The 16,728-nt window shown below is 38.2% G+C and overlaps 1 protein-coding gene across 1 annotated transcript in view; it reads right to left on the bottom strand.

Annotated features, from left to right (window-relative positions):
- MAP3K5 (mitogen-activated protein kinase kinase kinase 5) overlaps nucleotides 1–16,728 on the bottom strand; it is a 167,604-nt gene that overhangs the window by 82,664 nt on the left and 68,212 nt on the right. The window contains 4 exon segments of the mRNA XM_023750205.1: nucleotides 10,480–10,650; nucleotides 12,138–12,244; nucleotides 13,742–13,910; nucleotides 14,902–15,095. Coding sequence (XP_023605973.1) covers nucleotides 10,480–10,650; nucleotides 12,138–12,244; nucleotides 13,742–13,910; nucleotides 14,902–15,095 — 641 coding nt within the window.

Below are 16,728 nucleotides of genomic sequence, written 5' to 3'. Positions count from 1 at the left end.
TAATCTTTTAAACTTTGATATATTAAAGATTTTTAAAACCACAATTTCCTTCTGGGTATATATCCAAAAGAATTGAAAGCAGAGAACTCAACAGCTATTTTGGCACCAATGTTCAATAGCAGCATTATTCACAATAGCCAAAATGTGGAAACAACCCAAATGCCCATCGATAGATGAATAGATAAACAAAATGTGGTGCATACATACAATTATTCAGCTTTAAAAAGAAAATTTTGACACATGCTACAGCATGGATGAACTCAAGAGAACATCATGATAAGTAAAATAAGCCAGTCACATACCCAAAAGACAAATACCGTAAGATTCCACTTATATTACTAGGGTAGTCAAATTCATAAAGACAGAAAATAGGATGGTGGTTGCCAGGGGTTGGGGTAAGGGGAGAAAGAATAGGAAATTGTTAAACAGGTATAGAGTAGGAAAGTTTTATATAGAAAGTGATTATGGTAGCACAGCAATGCAAATGTACTTAATGTCACTGAATTAATTGCATGATTAAAAATGGATAAAATGTAAGTTTTATGCCATGTATACAGGGTAAAGGTGAAAGCAGGTTTACAGTTGTTCACATGGAAAGTAATACAATAATCTCTCTATATATAACCCTAATATGCAAATAGCCCAAATGGCAGAACAACTGAACAATCGGCCGTTATGACATGCACTGACCACCAGGGGGCACGTGTGGAACATGGCGGGCATTGGCCACAGTGGGATGGTGGAGCAGGTGAGCGGAGGCACCAGACCAAGGCGGGGTGCCGGTCACTGTCATCAGGGTGAGCCTCTGGTGGTTACTGAAAATTCTTTGCTCCTGTGCGCCACAGTCCCGCCAAGCGCTCACACCTGCTTCTGGCACCAGCCCCACTTGTACCCACTGCCAGTGCTGGAACCACCCACTCGCACCCGCTGCTGGCACCCAGCGTTGGTCCCAATCGCCCCTGAGGGCTTCTCCACCTCCCCCTGCTCCTGAGGGGCAATCAGGGCAGCAGCTGCTGCTTGCACTTGCTGCTGGCACTGGCCCCAATCGCTCTGTGCCATCAGTGGGTGCGAGTGTGGCCAGTGCCATCAGCGTGTGGGTGGCAGTGGGAGCGGGGCTGCAGGCAGACGGGGGGTGGGGAGCTGCAGTGGGAGGGGCCTGGTGGGGGCACGAGGATGAACTGAGACCCGCCCCTGTGCCCACCACAGCCTCGTGGCCCACAGTTCCTTTTAAGGTGCACGAGTTCATGCACTGGGTCCCTAGTTACTAAGTAATAATACAAGAATAAACTGTTTCATATTCTCACAACTAAAAACTTACTTTTGTCTCACCCTGTACTTTTATCACCAAACCCTTCCAAATCTGAATGAATGACATTCCATCACATGGGGATGTTATCTTTCATTTGGACATTTAGGTTTCTTCTAATTTTTTGTTATCATAAAATTCACTGTAGTGAACACTGTTGTATACCTATCTTTGTTTCTGTATGTGCTATTTCTTTAGGATGGCTTCCAAAGGATATTAAGTGGACTAAAGAACCTGCATTATTTCAAAGCGCTTGATGCACAGTGCCAAATTGCTTTAGAGAAAGGTTTTACCAATTAATATTCCCAAGAGAAGTATAGGAGAGCCACTTTTCCATTGCACCCATGCCAAAATAAAGTATTCTCATCTCTTTTCATCTTTGCCAACTGATCACAACAAGAAAGCATAGCTCAGGGTTTTAACGTACATTTGATTGCTCCTGAGAATGAACAGTTTTTGTATGTTTATGATCAATCTAAACTTATCCTTGCAATAACTGCCAATTTTCTCAGCTTAAAATGCAAAACCCACGTTTTAAGAAGATTGGGGAGATGGATGGAGACACTTCTGGGAATGCTCTGAAGAGGAGCTAGAGGTGGGGCCAGGGGCTTAAACTTAATCAAAGCTTTAAGGATATGAAGAACAGTAAAGATTTAGGCAATCTAAACACTTAATAAAAAGGAAAACTATGGGGGCAATCTAAACACTTAATAAAAAGAAATAGTCATATTATCAATTATGGTTAACTGTTCAATAAAATGGACTCACTAAGCAGAATCTCCAGGGACAATGAACATAGTATTGTGAAAAGCTCCCAACTGATATGATGTTCAGCCAGGTTTCCATATTCTCCCATATTCTAATTTTTCAGCATAATCCTTGAAAACTTCTAGTTCTCTCAGTCATCCCTCTGACAACTATGTTACATAAATCAAGCTTTAGCTGCTCTCTCTAGGTGCTCAATACTTGTTAGCCACAATTAGGAAACCTCCACAATGACATATTAAATATTATCATTCTTGCATTTCAGCTTGATCATGCTGTAACAGAGCTTCATCCAATCTATTATCCGCTGGATGCAGTATTAAATCAAGGTCAAGGTATCAATGTAGCAGGGTCCTTGTTTACAAAGCAACCATGGGCGTATGGTGTGTTTTACTCAAGTCTCCAGGTCATCCTAGAATTGCTGGCCCTTTAGGAGCCATCTACGCCTGCACACCAATGAGCTGGGAGTCATGCTGAGTCACTAAGAACTCTTCAGGCTTTGTGTTCTAAAAATAAAAATCATCTAAAAATGGGAAACTCACCTCATAGACACAATAAAAAACTAAACAAAAAATGATGTCAATGGAAAAAGGATGAGTTAAAACCCTGGGGGGTATAGAGGGTAGTGGAAATAGAGATAACATGGAGAAAGATATCTTAAAGCCAATAAAAGAATAAAGGACTAATCTGGCAAATGGAAACTAGACATAGATCTTTATTTGTAGGTTGATTGGTTTGTTACATAACTCTTCCAAAGTAAAGCCACCCCCATCAATAATATAAAAACTGAAGTGTTACTGGCACACACTACTGTTTGAACAGCACTGTCACTGACGTAAAAGAAAATTAGTTGATAAGGCAAAGCTGTCTCAAGTTATTATGGAAAAATGAACACATTAATGCTAACACACACACACACACACACACACACACACACACACACACAAATCCTTAATGCTTTTAATTTCCTGCCTATAGATCTATTTTTGGCATTACAACAGGAGAGACATGGTTATGCTAATACAGTACGGACACCTATTTTGCTTTCAAACATGAGAATATCACCCCCTTAAGAATGAGAATATCACCCCCTTAAGAATGAGAATATCATCATCTCTAAAACCAAGTGTGAGTCCAATCTCTGCCTATCCCTCATGACCCCACGACAGCCCTGGCATATGAAATTCAAACAAAGCCTATATAAAAAGTATACAGAGACTCCATAACTTTTCCATCAGCTACAATGTTTTTCTTTCTCCAGAGAGAGAAAGAAAACTCTTAGGAATGTTTTAGGAAAAGGGAATTTTAATCTCATTAATGTCCATTTTGAACAGGGATAAATATAACAATATATAAAAAAATGAAAAACATTTTCACATATTATATACTAAGGATATAACACCAAGTGCCTACTATTCTAGGACTTTAACATATATTGCTTTATTTAATCCTCACAGCAGACCATTCATTCCTCCTAAAGTGATCAGCTAAACCAGTTGTAATAACCTTGCCCATGATCTGTGTAGTATTGGGCTGATGATGAAATACTAGAAGCATAAAGAAATGTAAAGACAGTCTGGTGTAGGGTTCCTTTCCCCTATTTCTTAATTTTATTTTTCAATTACAATTTATATTCAATATTATACTAGTTTTAGGTGTACAGTATAGTGGTTAGACAATAATATACTTTACAAAGTGCTCCCCCTGATATTTCCAGTATGGCGTGGGTTTTTATGAACGTGTTTCCTCAGCCCTAAGACAAAAATACAGAAAAGGGTGTCTTCCTTGCATCTCCAGACCTTGCTGTAGCTGAATTGGGTTTATGCCTGAAATGGCTATAGGCACCTACAGCACTAATGATGGAAAAGACCTGGCCTAGCTTTTTAAGCTGCCGACTCAACCTACGCCAGACCAAGCCCTATTTCGGAACTTCATGTTTTGAAAGATCTATTTCCTTTTTATTTAAATTCATTGGAGTAAGTATTCTGCTACTTATAGGATGCTAAGTACATTCTAACTCATCTAGGTAAGTATTATTCTTATTTTTTAAATTTAAAAAACAACAACAGAATTTCCGCCCTGGCAGTGTGGCTCAGTTGGTTGAGCACTGTCCCATGCACCAAAAAGGTCACCAGTTCAGTTCCTGGTCAGGGCACATGCCCAGGTTTCGGGCTCGATTCAATGTTCCTCTCTCACATAGATGTTTCTATCTCTCTCTCCCTCTCCCTTCCTCTCAATCAAAAATTATATATATATATATATATATATATATATATATATATATATATATTTGTTGTTGTTTAGTCAGAATTTCCTAAAGGTTAAGTAATTTGCTTTAGTTTATACTGAGTGAATTTTTATCTCCTGTTAGTTTCCCAAAAGTTCATGCCTCTTCAACAAAATGGTATAGGCATTCCTGGAAATGCCTGTTCCTGAAATGTAATAAAAACAACATTGGATCTGAAAAAACACACACCTAGATTTTAAATTTAAAAAATATAAGTGTTTTTTTTTTTATTGATTTCAGAGAGGAAGGGAGAGATAGAAATATCAATGATAAGAGAGAATCACTGATCGGTTGCCTCCTGCACACCCCCTACTGGGGGTTGAGCCCAAAACTCAGGTATGTGCCCTGACTAGGAATGAACGACATTCAATCACTGAGTCACATAGGCTGGGCTAGATTTGAAATTTTATTAGTCACCGGGCATCAAGAAATTCAAAGTTCTTTGCGTTTCAATTGCCTCAGATGTAAAATGGGAAGAATAATATCTGCTTTGCCTAAGCCTTCAATATAACAGAATGTTCTGAGTGAGTTCTGCTGCATGGAAACTCAGCATAACTATTTCATAGTTATTTCGTTTTTAGATTAGGTTAAAAAATTGTGGAGATAATCTTGGCAGTGAACTCTCCATGACCCTCCAAATCATGGTCCGTAATATTTCCTTGGGTCATTCCGGTTAAATCTGCCACTTCAGAAACTCTGTGGCCTTTTTTTAGGGTGTAAACCTAGGCTCTTGGGTCACAATATTTCATACTTCGAAAGTTGAATATCCTCCCAGGTTCACTCTCTTCTCTTGCTCTTTATTCCATACCAGCCCATAATATTCTCTAGTAAGACTTATGACAGGCACCACTGCTGCTTTCTTTAGCTTATATATTTAACTGTATAGTGAACAGCTATGATAAAAAGCTACAATCTTTTAGTAACTGAAAGCTAACCTCAGTTTATCCAGAGACCAAAAAGGCATTTTTCAGACCTTAACTTATTTTAGACACCCACAAGAGAGCTTCCGTGAACAAAATTAACTAAGGAAGTGACAATGAGAAACATCAAATGTTAGAGCACTATTTTTTTTATACTTATATCAGCAGGATGTGTTCATTCAAACCATTCGCCTCCATCCAGGCAAACTTCAGAAAATGTAAACCATAAACTTTTTTCGTATTTTCTATTTTTGCACAACTCACCCTCTCTTCTAGATAAGACTCAACAATGAAAGTTTGTTCTAACATATTACAAGTCTGCAAACTTTAAATATCTAAGCTATAAACATTTTTCTTAATTTTCTATGTTTGCATTCTGAGCCCCAGACCTGCATTAGAGGGTCACCTAGAAGTAAAAGGGTGCCTTGGCACAACTTGTACCAAATACAATGCTCAGCATGTAAGACGTTCTCCCTCCAATGTAGGAGGGACATAGAACTCTGTAATGATGTTAGAAAGGGGGACTGCCAGAAAGACTCTATGAGTCATTGAAATCACAACTGCTTGGGACTGTTTTTCTACTACGTTGAAGATCTTATCCTTAAACTTTCTGTGATCAGTAGACTGCTGTCTGTTCAAGCCAACAGAAAATGAGTCAGGCCATGGAGAGTCAGTGGGAAGAGCCCGCCATGACATCCCACTCCTTATCCCAGCATCAGGGTTTGACAAGTGGAAACCCAGAGGCTCAAAAAAGGTCAGTTGAACATCCCTTCGGAACCCATGACTCAGGAAATGTGGTATCCAGGGTAAGTATGGCCAGGAAGCCTAATAACCTCAATGATACCCTTTGTGTCAGCACCCTGACAAGGTGCTTTTACTTCTCAGCCCTAAAAGAAACGGAGCTTGGGGACAAGGCCAACACAACAACATGCATGAGTGGGTTTGCAGTACTGAGGGAGTTGGATCAAAACACTAAGAAATACCGAAGTAGCTGTACAGTGAGAGGGCGTGGAAAAAAACACCCATGCTAAAACGGAGGGAACCCTTCTTAGCAACCATTAGGGCAAAAGCATATAATGACAATAGTGGCAGGTTATAGATAAGTAATCTACAGCAAAAGTGACATTCTTATGTTACTTAATAAATCAGTGAGTGACACACACAAGGTCAATAAAGAGCAACTCCTAAGGACCCTCCCATTAAAAGGCTTTGAGTTCTAACAGTCTTCCCTGTTCTTCCTAGAAAATTAGTGGATACCTTAAAATGAAATAGAAATCTGACATCTTCAATTTGACCTGAAAACCTTGAACATAGAGCTCCTTTGAGAGACCGTTAATGTTCCTAAGCTAAATGGGAACCATAAAAAAGGAGCCAGAATCTGGAAGTATAGAAAGCTAAAACAAAAGTACAACCAGAAAAAATTGTTCCTTACCTAAACTTTATGTGACCTTGAAAGCTCTCTGTAGTATAAATTGTTTGGTTTTCAAATGGGGAAACACTTCTATTTTATTCCTGTGCACGATGCTCACTAACTTCATAAGAGATGTTTTCCATTTAAATTCACTGACCATGAAGATCAGGCCTTTAAAGATTACCTCTGCATTTCATTATCACTACCATATCAAAGCATTTATATTGGCACAATACTTCAAATATAAGGTTCTAATCCTCCTACAATTAAGAATTTTCTTAAAGTGTAAATCTTCCGGCAATGGACTGTATAGTAACATTCCTCTTTTGTAAGAAGAAAGTTTGTTAAGAGAAAATGTAAAACTCTCTGGGTTGTAGTAAAAATTTATTATATGAATGTAAATGTCCAAACCAAAGCTTTCCACAAGGATCTAAGAAAATCCTGTCCCTAAATTGTCCTCCCTGATTATAATCCATTATCCTAATTTCAACTCCCCATTAAACTGCTGAAATGATAAAAGACTTTAAAAGTTAAGATTTCTGTTTCATAACTTTAAAAATTTTATGGCTATAATGGAGGAACTCCTGAAGTATGTCAACCTCCTTTAATATACTCTTTAATCAGGGGATATTTTAGGAATGCTTTAGGAATATTAAGAAGTACAAAAGAATAATATAAGAAACACCCTCACATACCCATCACTCAGCCTAAAAAGTAAAATGTCTTAAATATTCTTGCAGCTGCATGTAAATCACTCCATGATCCTTTTCTACTCTGTCCCCACTGGTAACTAATATACTGAACTGGGAATTTAGGATGTGAATTCATGCATATACACTTTTCTTAGATGTGTATGATTGTTTTCAAAGTTTCTATAAATGATATTATACTCTATGTATCCTTCTATTTGCTTATTTTGCTCAACATGTTTTATATATATATATATATTCATGATGACACTTTTATGGAGAAAAACTTAAAGAGTTCCCTTAGGGCAGTGGTTCTCAACCTTCCTAATGCTGCGACCCTTTAATATAGTTCCTCATGTTGTGGTGACCCCTAATCATAAAATTATTTTCATTGCTACTTCATAACTGCAATTTTGCTACTGTTAATGAATCGTAATGTAAATATCTGATATGCAGGATGTATTTTCATTGTTACAAATTGAACATAATTAAAGCATAGTGATTAATCACAAAAACAACATGTAATTATATATTCAATATGTGTTTTCCGATGGTCTTAGGCGACCCCTGTGAAAGGGTCGTTTGACCCCCAAAGGGGTCGAGACCCACAGGCTGAGAACCACTGCCTTAGGGTATATAACTAGGAGTAGATCTGCTAGATCTAGAGTAGGCTACCTCTCAATTTCCTTGATAACACCAAATATTTTAGTGGTCATAAAAATTTCTATCACAACCAGGAGAGGATTAGAACTCCCATTTCTCTAACATCTTTGCCAATAATTGGCATCATCAGGCTTAAAAACTTATAATACTAGAGGCCCGGTGCACAAAATTCGTGCATGGGGCGGGGGGTTCCTCAGCCTGGCCTGCACCCTCTCCAATCCGGTACCCCTTGGGGGATGTCCAACTGCCTCTCACAATCCGGGACTGCTGGCTCCTAACTGCTCGCCTGCATGATTGCCCATAACCCCTCTGCCTGCCTGCCTGATCACCCCTAACCACCTCTGCCTACATGATTGCCCCTAACCACCTCTGCCTGCCTAATCACCCCTAACTGCTCTCCTGCTGGCCTGATCGCACCTAACCGCCTCTGCCTTGCCCCACACCCAGGACCCAGGATTCCCTCCTCCAGCTGGTTGCAGGCACCCAGGACCCAGGCTTCCCTCCCTCTGGCTGGCCGCAGGCACCCAGGACTGCAGGGCAGACAGCTTGTCCCTCTCCCAGGCTGTAGCCGTAGGTGCTAGCGCCCAGGACCGCGGGGTGGGTGGCTTGTCCCTCTCCCAGGCCACAGGTGCAGATGCAGCCTCTGGCGCCCAGGACCACGGGGCGGGCGGCTGGTCCCTCTCCCAGACCACAGCCCTAGCAGCTGGCACCCGGGGCTGTAGGGAGGGCGGCTTGTCCCTCTGCCTGGCCGCAGCCTGGCTGGTCCCCATTCCTCACTCCCCAGTGTTGAGTGTCTGAGCCTCGACGGCGTGACAGCTTGAGGGTGTGATGACCATTTGCATATTAGCTCTTTATTATATAGGATAAACAGTATAAAATGGTATATCATTGTTTTAGATTGCAGGTAAAGCATCTTTTTTATATGTTTTAAAAATGTTTATTGGCCATTTGTGATTCTGCTTTTGTGTATGGTCTGTTCATAGCCTATGCCCATTTATAACATTTTTTATTAAATATTTTAGGAGTTATTTATATAGATTCTATATTGGTAACATGCATTGCTCCCTATCTGGGGTTTATTTTTTCACTTTGTTGATATTTCTATTCTTATTCATATATTTACCATTTCCAGTGCTCTACCTATATATCCAACTTTCCATCTGGTATCACTTCCCTTCAATCTAAAGATTTTCCTTTAAACATTTCTTGTAGTAAAGGTGTGCTGGCAACAAATTATCTTAGTGGTTGTTTTTTAATTTAGAAAAGTCTTTATTTCACCTCATTTTTGAAAGCATTATCACTGGATATAGAATTCTTGGTTGACTGTTTTTTTTCTTTTAAGCACTTTAAAGATGCTATTCCATTGTCTTTTGGTTTCCTTCTGATGAGTAGTCAGGAGGCACTCTTTCCCCTGTATACAATGTATCTTTTTACCTAAGTTGTATTTATGATATTTTCTTTGATTTTCTCAGCAATTCTACTATGATGTGATGAAGAATGCTTTTCCTTGAATTTATCCTGCTTGGATTTGCCCAGCTTCCTAGATCTGTAGGCTGTTTTGTTTGTTTTGTCAGATTTGGATAATATTTGGCCATTAATTTTTGAAAAAATTTTTCTGCTATATCACTTCTCTTCTCTCTTCAGACTCCAATCAACAGTATGTAACACTGCTCAATGCTATTCCACAGAGCACTGATATTTAATTTCCTTCTCAATTATTTTCTTTCCTCTGCTTGAATCTGGATGCTTTCTAATAATTCATTTTCAAATTTATTTATCCTCTTATATTGTGTCCTACTTGCTATTGATCCCATCTGATGAAATTTTGACTTTAGTTCTAAAATTTTCCTTTGGTTCTTTTCTAGTTTACATATATCTCTGATAATTCTTCATATTTTCACCCACAATATCCATCTTTTCCAGTAGTCTTTACTATTACATCTATATAGTAAGTTTTGTTATCTCACAGAGTAAGTCCCTCCATGTTGTTCTCCAAAATTGCTTTGCCTATTTTTGGTCCTTTATTTTTCAAATAAATATTAGAATAAATTTGTCAAATTACATAAAAAGCCTGCTGAGGATAATTACATCTTTAAAGTATCAGGTCTTCTCATCCACAAACATGGTATATTTTCCCATTCATTCAGCTCTTCTTTCATGTCTTTAATAAACCTTTATAAATTTTCCAAAAAATTATATTTGTCATATTATATATAAAATATCTTTTTAAAATTATATTAAAAATATCTTTTCATCTAATGTACCCCAATTTACTCTGCCATATTAAATGAATTTCATCAAACTTGTTTACTAAAGCTATAAATTCTAAGGTTCATTTCATAACACATAATCTAAATGATAATAGTAATTTAACTCTTCAATTTGCAAACATTTTTTTATGTCATACATTTGTCAAGCATCTTATCCTCTGTACTCACCAAAAAGCTCCATTGTCTCTACTTTCAGTGTCCATGAAATTAGAGTCCAAAAATATGTCTTTGTAGATTCGACCAACTAGGCAATACATATCTGAAGCTACTTGCCCTTCACTTTGCACCAGGGGAATCATAATATCAAGAGCTTTTGCTCTATCTCCAGGGAGATTTCTCCTAAGGTAGGGGGAGAAAAACATCCTTGTTTCAATACAGATTAGGTCAATTATCTTTTAAAAAAATATTTTTATTGATTCCAGAGAGGAAGGGAGAGGGAGAGATAGAAACATTGATGATGAAAGAGAATCATTGATTGACAACCCAGGCATGTGCCCTTGACCAGAATCGAACCTGGGACACTTCAGTCCGCAGGCCGACACTCTATCCACTGAGTCAAACCAGGTAGGGCAATTATCTTTTTAAAATTCTAATATATTGATTCACACTAGGCAGAATAAAAACAATTAGACTTTGAGAGTCCTCTGTAAGCCTCAGTCCCAACTCTTTCTGTTTTTTAATCCTACTGCTTGTCTCCTGGGTCCAACAAGGATCTCTCTTGAATTGCTTTTCTGATAACGGCGATGGTTTGTTCTTACCTATCCATAGTCCTTCCAATTTCCCTGCAGTCTATATGCAGGTTCAAGCTGGTGAAGTGAGATTAGGAATGCAGTTTGTGGCCCCAAATGGAGCAGAGTCAACTAATCCAAACAGGGACAAAACCCTGACTTTAGGTTTTAATGGTTTTTGCTCCAAAACACTGAGCAAAGTAATTCACAGCAATACCAACAAGTCAACTTTAACCCAAGGATTGCCTGATTTCTATGTGTGACCAATTAATTATTTAAAAAGCTGCTTTATGTAGCTCATTCTAAAACAGCAAGTATGTATGTTGTGTGCCATGATGGGGACAGAAGGGAGAGAGGCAGGACTAGAAGCAGCAGTATTAGTCCTGGACCTAGAAGATTCGTGGACACATGATCTATGATTATAATTAGGTGTGTTCAGAGCAGTCCTAGTGAAAATATTATCTGGTTCAGAATATGTTCACCTAGACATAACTACCCTTAAACCTATTTTAGTCAATTTTTAAAAAATATATATTTTTATTGATTTCAGAGAGGAAGGGAAAGGAAGAGAGATAGAAACATCAAAGATGAGAGAGAATCATTGATCGGCTGCTGCGTGCATGCCCTACATTGGGGATCAAGCCTGCAACTCAAGCACATGCCCTGAGCGAGAATCGAACTATGACCTCCTGGTTCATAGGTCGCCACTCAACCACTGAGCCATGCCAGCGGGCCTATTTTACTCAATTTTTGCATGAATAACCACTTGGTATTGAGTATATTTGTTTAAAGTTAATATCATATTCATGTAATTTAAAAAATTCTAAAAACATGTAAATAGCAGATACAACCTTTGACAGAGAAGAATTTTAAGGATTTTATTATTAAAAGATTGCAAATTTTTTATTACTAACAAAAAATCATAAAATAATAAAAATTCATGCTTCCTATATTTTACATGGTTGAAGTGGAAATATTAATATTGCATTCTAATAGGGAGTGGCTGCAGGGCTAAAGAAAAAAATATACCCTATAAAGAATATACAGGTTAAAAAATAATATGTTAGCACATTGTGAACAGGAACTTTTTCTTCTTACCTATTCAGTGCAAATGCATAATGAAACTTCACATGATCATGGGAGGCCAAATCAAAGGTTGGCAGCTTTTCTAAAGTCTCTACCAGCTTCACAATAGAATCATATTCCTTTAAACAGGAGAAGAACAGCATAGAATTAAACCAGTAGGAGAAAGTTCTGACAATGATATGCTTTTTGACAAGCAGATATCTTAATCTGAGTAGGGCATTAAAAACAGAACTAAAATCCAAGGAATATTTTGAAAAAGCTACAACCAAGAAGAAACTTTTAAAAAAAAATAAGCGTTTTGATTATATAGATTAAAACATTAGAAATACAGTTACCACATCTAACCAGCAAAACAATAAACCATCTAGCATGATAATGCTATACTGACTTAATACGGTTGTACCTCTCCACGGGGCCAGATTCCTGGCATGCAGTGTCCTATCAATTACTTTCAGAAAAATAATTTCCAAAATATCAAGAACATGGAACAACTGATTGAACTTCTGTTATCATCAACAAAACAACTTCATTTCTTTCTTTTTTTAAAAATATTTTTTACTGATTTTTAGAGAGGAAGGGAGAAGGATAGAGAGTTAGAAACATCAATCAGCTGCCTCCTGCACACCTCCTACTGGGGATGTGCCCGCAACCAAGGTACATGCCCTTGACTGGAATCGAACCTGGGACCCTTCAGTCCGCAGGCCGACGCTCTATCCACTGAGCCAAACTGGTTAGGGCAAAACAACTTCATTTCAACATGAATAAGCTACTCTAGTCATAGGATCCTAAGTGCCACACTTCTCCACATGGACGAATCTCTGCTGTTCTTAACTCAGGCTTGAAAGACTGAAAATAAGAAACCAGAACTCACTTAAATTTTACTGTAAAAATCTAATCGCAAATCCCCAACTCAGAGAAAGTTTCATTCTATTTACCATATTTTTACAATTCTAAGACATGTCAATAAAATAGTAGGGAATGTGGGTGTGTTTTATATTCTATATTTTAAAAGTTCTTTTTACAGGGATGTAAAAGTACAGCATAGGGAACACAGTGAACAATATTGTGATAACTATGTGGGGTGATCACATTGTAAGTTATCAAAATGTCTGATCATTATGTTGTATAGCTAAAACATATTATATGTCAACAGTAATTAAAACATTAAAAATATTTTAAAGTTATTTTTATAATTAATCAATTGCATATTTCTTCCTTCTGGCTATCAATTTCAAGCAACATAATTTCAATGAAGATATGTCTAAAAAAACTCTCAAAATTTTGGCTATTTGCCAAAACAAAGCTTTTACTTATTGACAGGCAGGTGTACCTGAGGCTAACATAATAGAACAGATTGTCCCTGGGTTAGCTATGCTTGCAGATTTGTCTTTAAGTCCCTCTGGAGGAAAAAGACCTTTATAATACAAGTCTTTCACAATCACTAACTGTTACTCATATGAATCTATCTCGTTCATCATAAAATCTTGGACAGAAAGCATACAAGAGTCAATAAAAAATTACATGAATGGCATAGTTAACTGAAATTTGATGTTAATACTCCCATATATTTCCAATATACTAGTACTACATGAAAAAGATTTTAAGCATCTTCTTACCTGTATATCTCTGTAGGAAAGTAACAGATTTATGACAATATCTGCTGTCAAGACTTCAATATTATCTAATCGCTGCCGAATTCTTGCCAATTCAGCTGCCAGTTCTTTGCCAGTGTATAAATTACGAGCTTTCCTGATATCATTGAGTATAGATTCCCGGAAATACTGGCTGATGGGAAAACACATTTCAAAGAGTTAATACTAGAAAGAATTTCAATGAAAAGTAATAATTTCATATGGAAAAAAATGGCATTTGCATCATTGGTAGCTTTCAATTAATTAAGATGCACAGAATGAACACCTCATATAAGTAGCATTATTAAGAAATCTGGAAGTCCTATATTTCTATTGACACTCTGCCTTGCTTCAGGAAGAAGTAAAGGTAGATATCCTATGTTAATGAATTTCCCAAGAACTTGTAATGAACCATTTAAAATGTCCAAACTTTCTTTTTAATTTTATGGTTTTGAGTATAAATATTCTAAATAAATTAAGGTGTGCCTATGATTTGAACATAATATTACCTTTACTTTCTGACTCAGCATCATCATTTAACAATATAAATGACCCTTAAATAAAAATAAATAAGAAACCATATAATATTATATTTAAATAAAATATAATAATGCTCTCAGCAATTTTTGCAGAGTTCTTGCTCTTAAAATAAAAGTCCCTGGACATTTACTAGGATAATGTTTCTGTACTTTAAATTTATTTTTAGCTCTACCATCAGTATAACACAGCAGTCCCTTATATTTCTGATTTCAAGTTAGTCTGTGAATAAGTGAATAAAATGCAACATGTAGACTACGGGGCATCTATTTTATTCACTTAGAGCAGCGGTTCTCAACCTGTGGTCCGTGACCCCTTTGGCGGTTGAACGACCCTTTCACAGGGGTCGATTAAGGCCGTCCTGCATATCAGATATTTACATTATGACTCATAACAGTAGCAACATTACAGTTATGAAGTAGCAATGAAAATAATTTTATGGTTGGGTCATAACATGAGGAACTGTATTTAAAGGGCCAGAAGGTTGAGAACCACTGACTTAGAGGGTATTATACAGTTTTCCTGCTTCTTGGCTGCTGTACTATATCTAAGAAACATCTCATCAGATGCACAAATAAGTAGACTAACACTTCATTTATTAAACTTACCTGGAGCCAGCTTGTGCCACGTTCAGAAGTTGAATGAAACGATCCACAAGAGGTAAGCAGATGGGTCCCAGAAGCAGCTCGAAGTTGGACTGCATGAGCTCTGACAACCCCTTCATGAAGCTACAGTCACAGCAGTAGACCTTGTTGTGTGGAGTCACCATGTACGGGACGAACGTGTAATTCCCAGTGCACATCTGTGGAGGGAAGCACCAGGAGGTGGTGAGCCAGCCTGTAGACTCCACACTAGCGTAAACCCAAGCCTTACTTAAGTGAGCATTTTAAATAATAATTCTGAATGTGACAGGAAAGACAAAAGCCTCATTTTTTATTTATGACCTACGAAAATGGAAATTTCCTCCAATTTCTTTAATTGCTTACTTCAAGTAATGAGGACTTACAGATGATTCAAAAAACAGTATGGCACAGTTTCTATCAATCGATTTAAATATTCACCATCTCTCAGGGCTGAGGCATATGATATATGTTGTAGGAAAAACAGAGTAATTTAAAACACGGCCTTCTGCCTTCAGGGAACTTAAAATGTAATCAGAGAGATACAACGCAAATTCAGGGAAATAGTAAGAACTAACATTTAAAGGCTGCTAACGTGACAGAACTAAGCTACTCCCCTCCAGGTCGCTGTGTCTCAGTCGTGGCTCCATTAGTCTCCCAGTTACTAAAACTAGAGACGTAGAAGTTATCCTTGATGCTTCCATCCTTTAACTCCCACATCCTATCAAAATCCTATCTATTCTACCTCTAAAATATATCTCACATTTGTCCATTTCCCTCCATCTTCTCACCAGCACTACAGACCATCAGTGCCACTAACATACCGGCCTGAACCAGTCTCCCTGCTCCCACTCCTGCCCTCAATCTATTGCCTACCCAGCCGTCAAAGTGATCCTTTTACAGCCCATATCAGATCACTTCCCTCAGCTGTTTAAAGCCCTCTCCCGTGCTCCTGAGATGAAGAGAAAACATATCACTGTAGTACAAAGGCCTGACTATCCAAATTCTGCCTCTCTCTAACCCCAGCCCATGCCGCTCTCCTCCACTCACTCATCCTAATCTCCTGTCGGTTCCTGATGGCGCCAAGTGAGGGAACACTAGTGCAAACAAAAGCGGAGCTGGGAAGAGGAAAGGCAAAGTCACATGGGCACCCCCGGTGATAAGCAAGTCTGACCAGAGCTTAGGGCTCAGGGAAGGGGAGTGAAGGCAAAGCTGAGGATTTTAAATTACGTATGCTGGGCAGGGAGAACCATGGAGGACTCAGAGCAGGAAAGAAAACACCATCAAGGCAGTGCATTCTGACAGGCTGGGCAGAAAATTAGGTAGGAAGCTACAAGCATGACCAGACTGGCAGCAGTAGCAATGGACACATGCCCTCAATGTCAAAAAGAAAGAATCATCTAGACTTGCCAACTGGTTACAGAGATTGAGAGAGGGGAAGGAGTCAAAGGCGATTCCACAGTAAGTAAGAACTCAGAAAGCAGAACCAGACTTAAGTATTTATGAGTACTTGTTATATATCAGGCAATTAATAACAAAACCTGACTTCCAGTTAATATATGGAAAGAAGGTCAAGAAGCTGAGGTTTGGCCCAACCGGCGTGGCTCAGTAGTGTTGAACATCGACCTATGAACCAGGAGGTCATGGTTTGATTCCCAGTCAGTGCACATGCCCAGGTTGCAGGCTCAATCCCCAATGTGGGGCATGGAGGAGGCAGCTGATCAATAATTATCTCTCATCATTGATGCTTCTATCTCTCTTTCCCTCTCCCTTCCTCTCTGAAAAAAAATTATATATATATATAATTTTTATATA

This window comes from Myotis lucifugus, unplaced genomic scaffold (assembly GCF_000147115.1).
Source record: "Myotis lucifugus unplaced genomic scaffold, Myoluc2.0 scaffold_11, whole genome shotgun sequence".
Classification (NCBI taxonomy): Eukaryota; Metazoa; Chordata; class Mammalia; order Chiroptera; family Vespertilionidae; genus Myotis; species Myotis lucifugus.
Note: the sequence above shows the minus strand (reverse complement) of the source record. Positions and strands in the feature narration are given on the sequence as shown.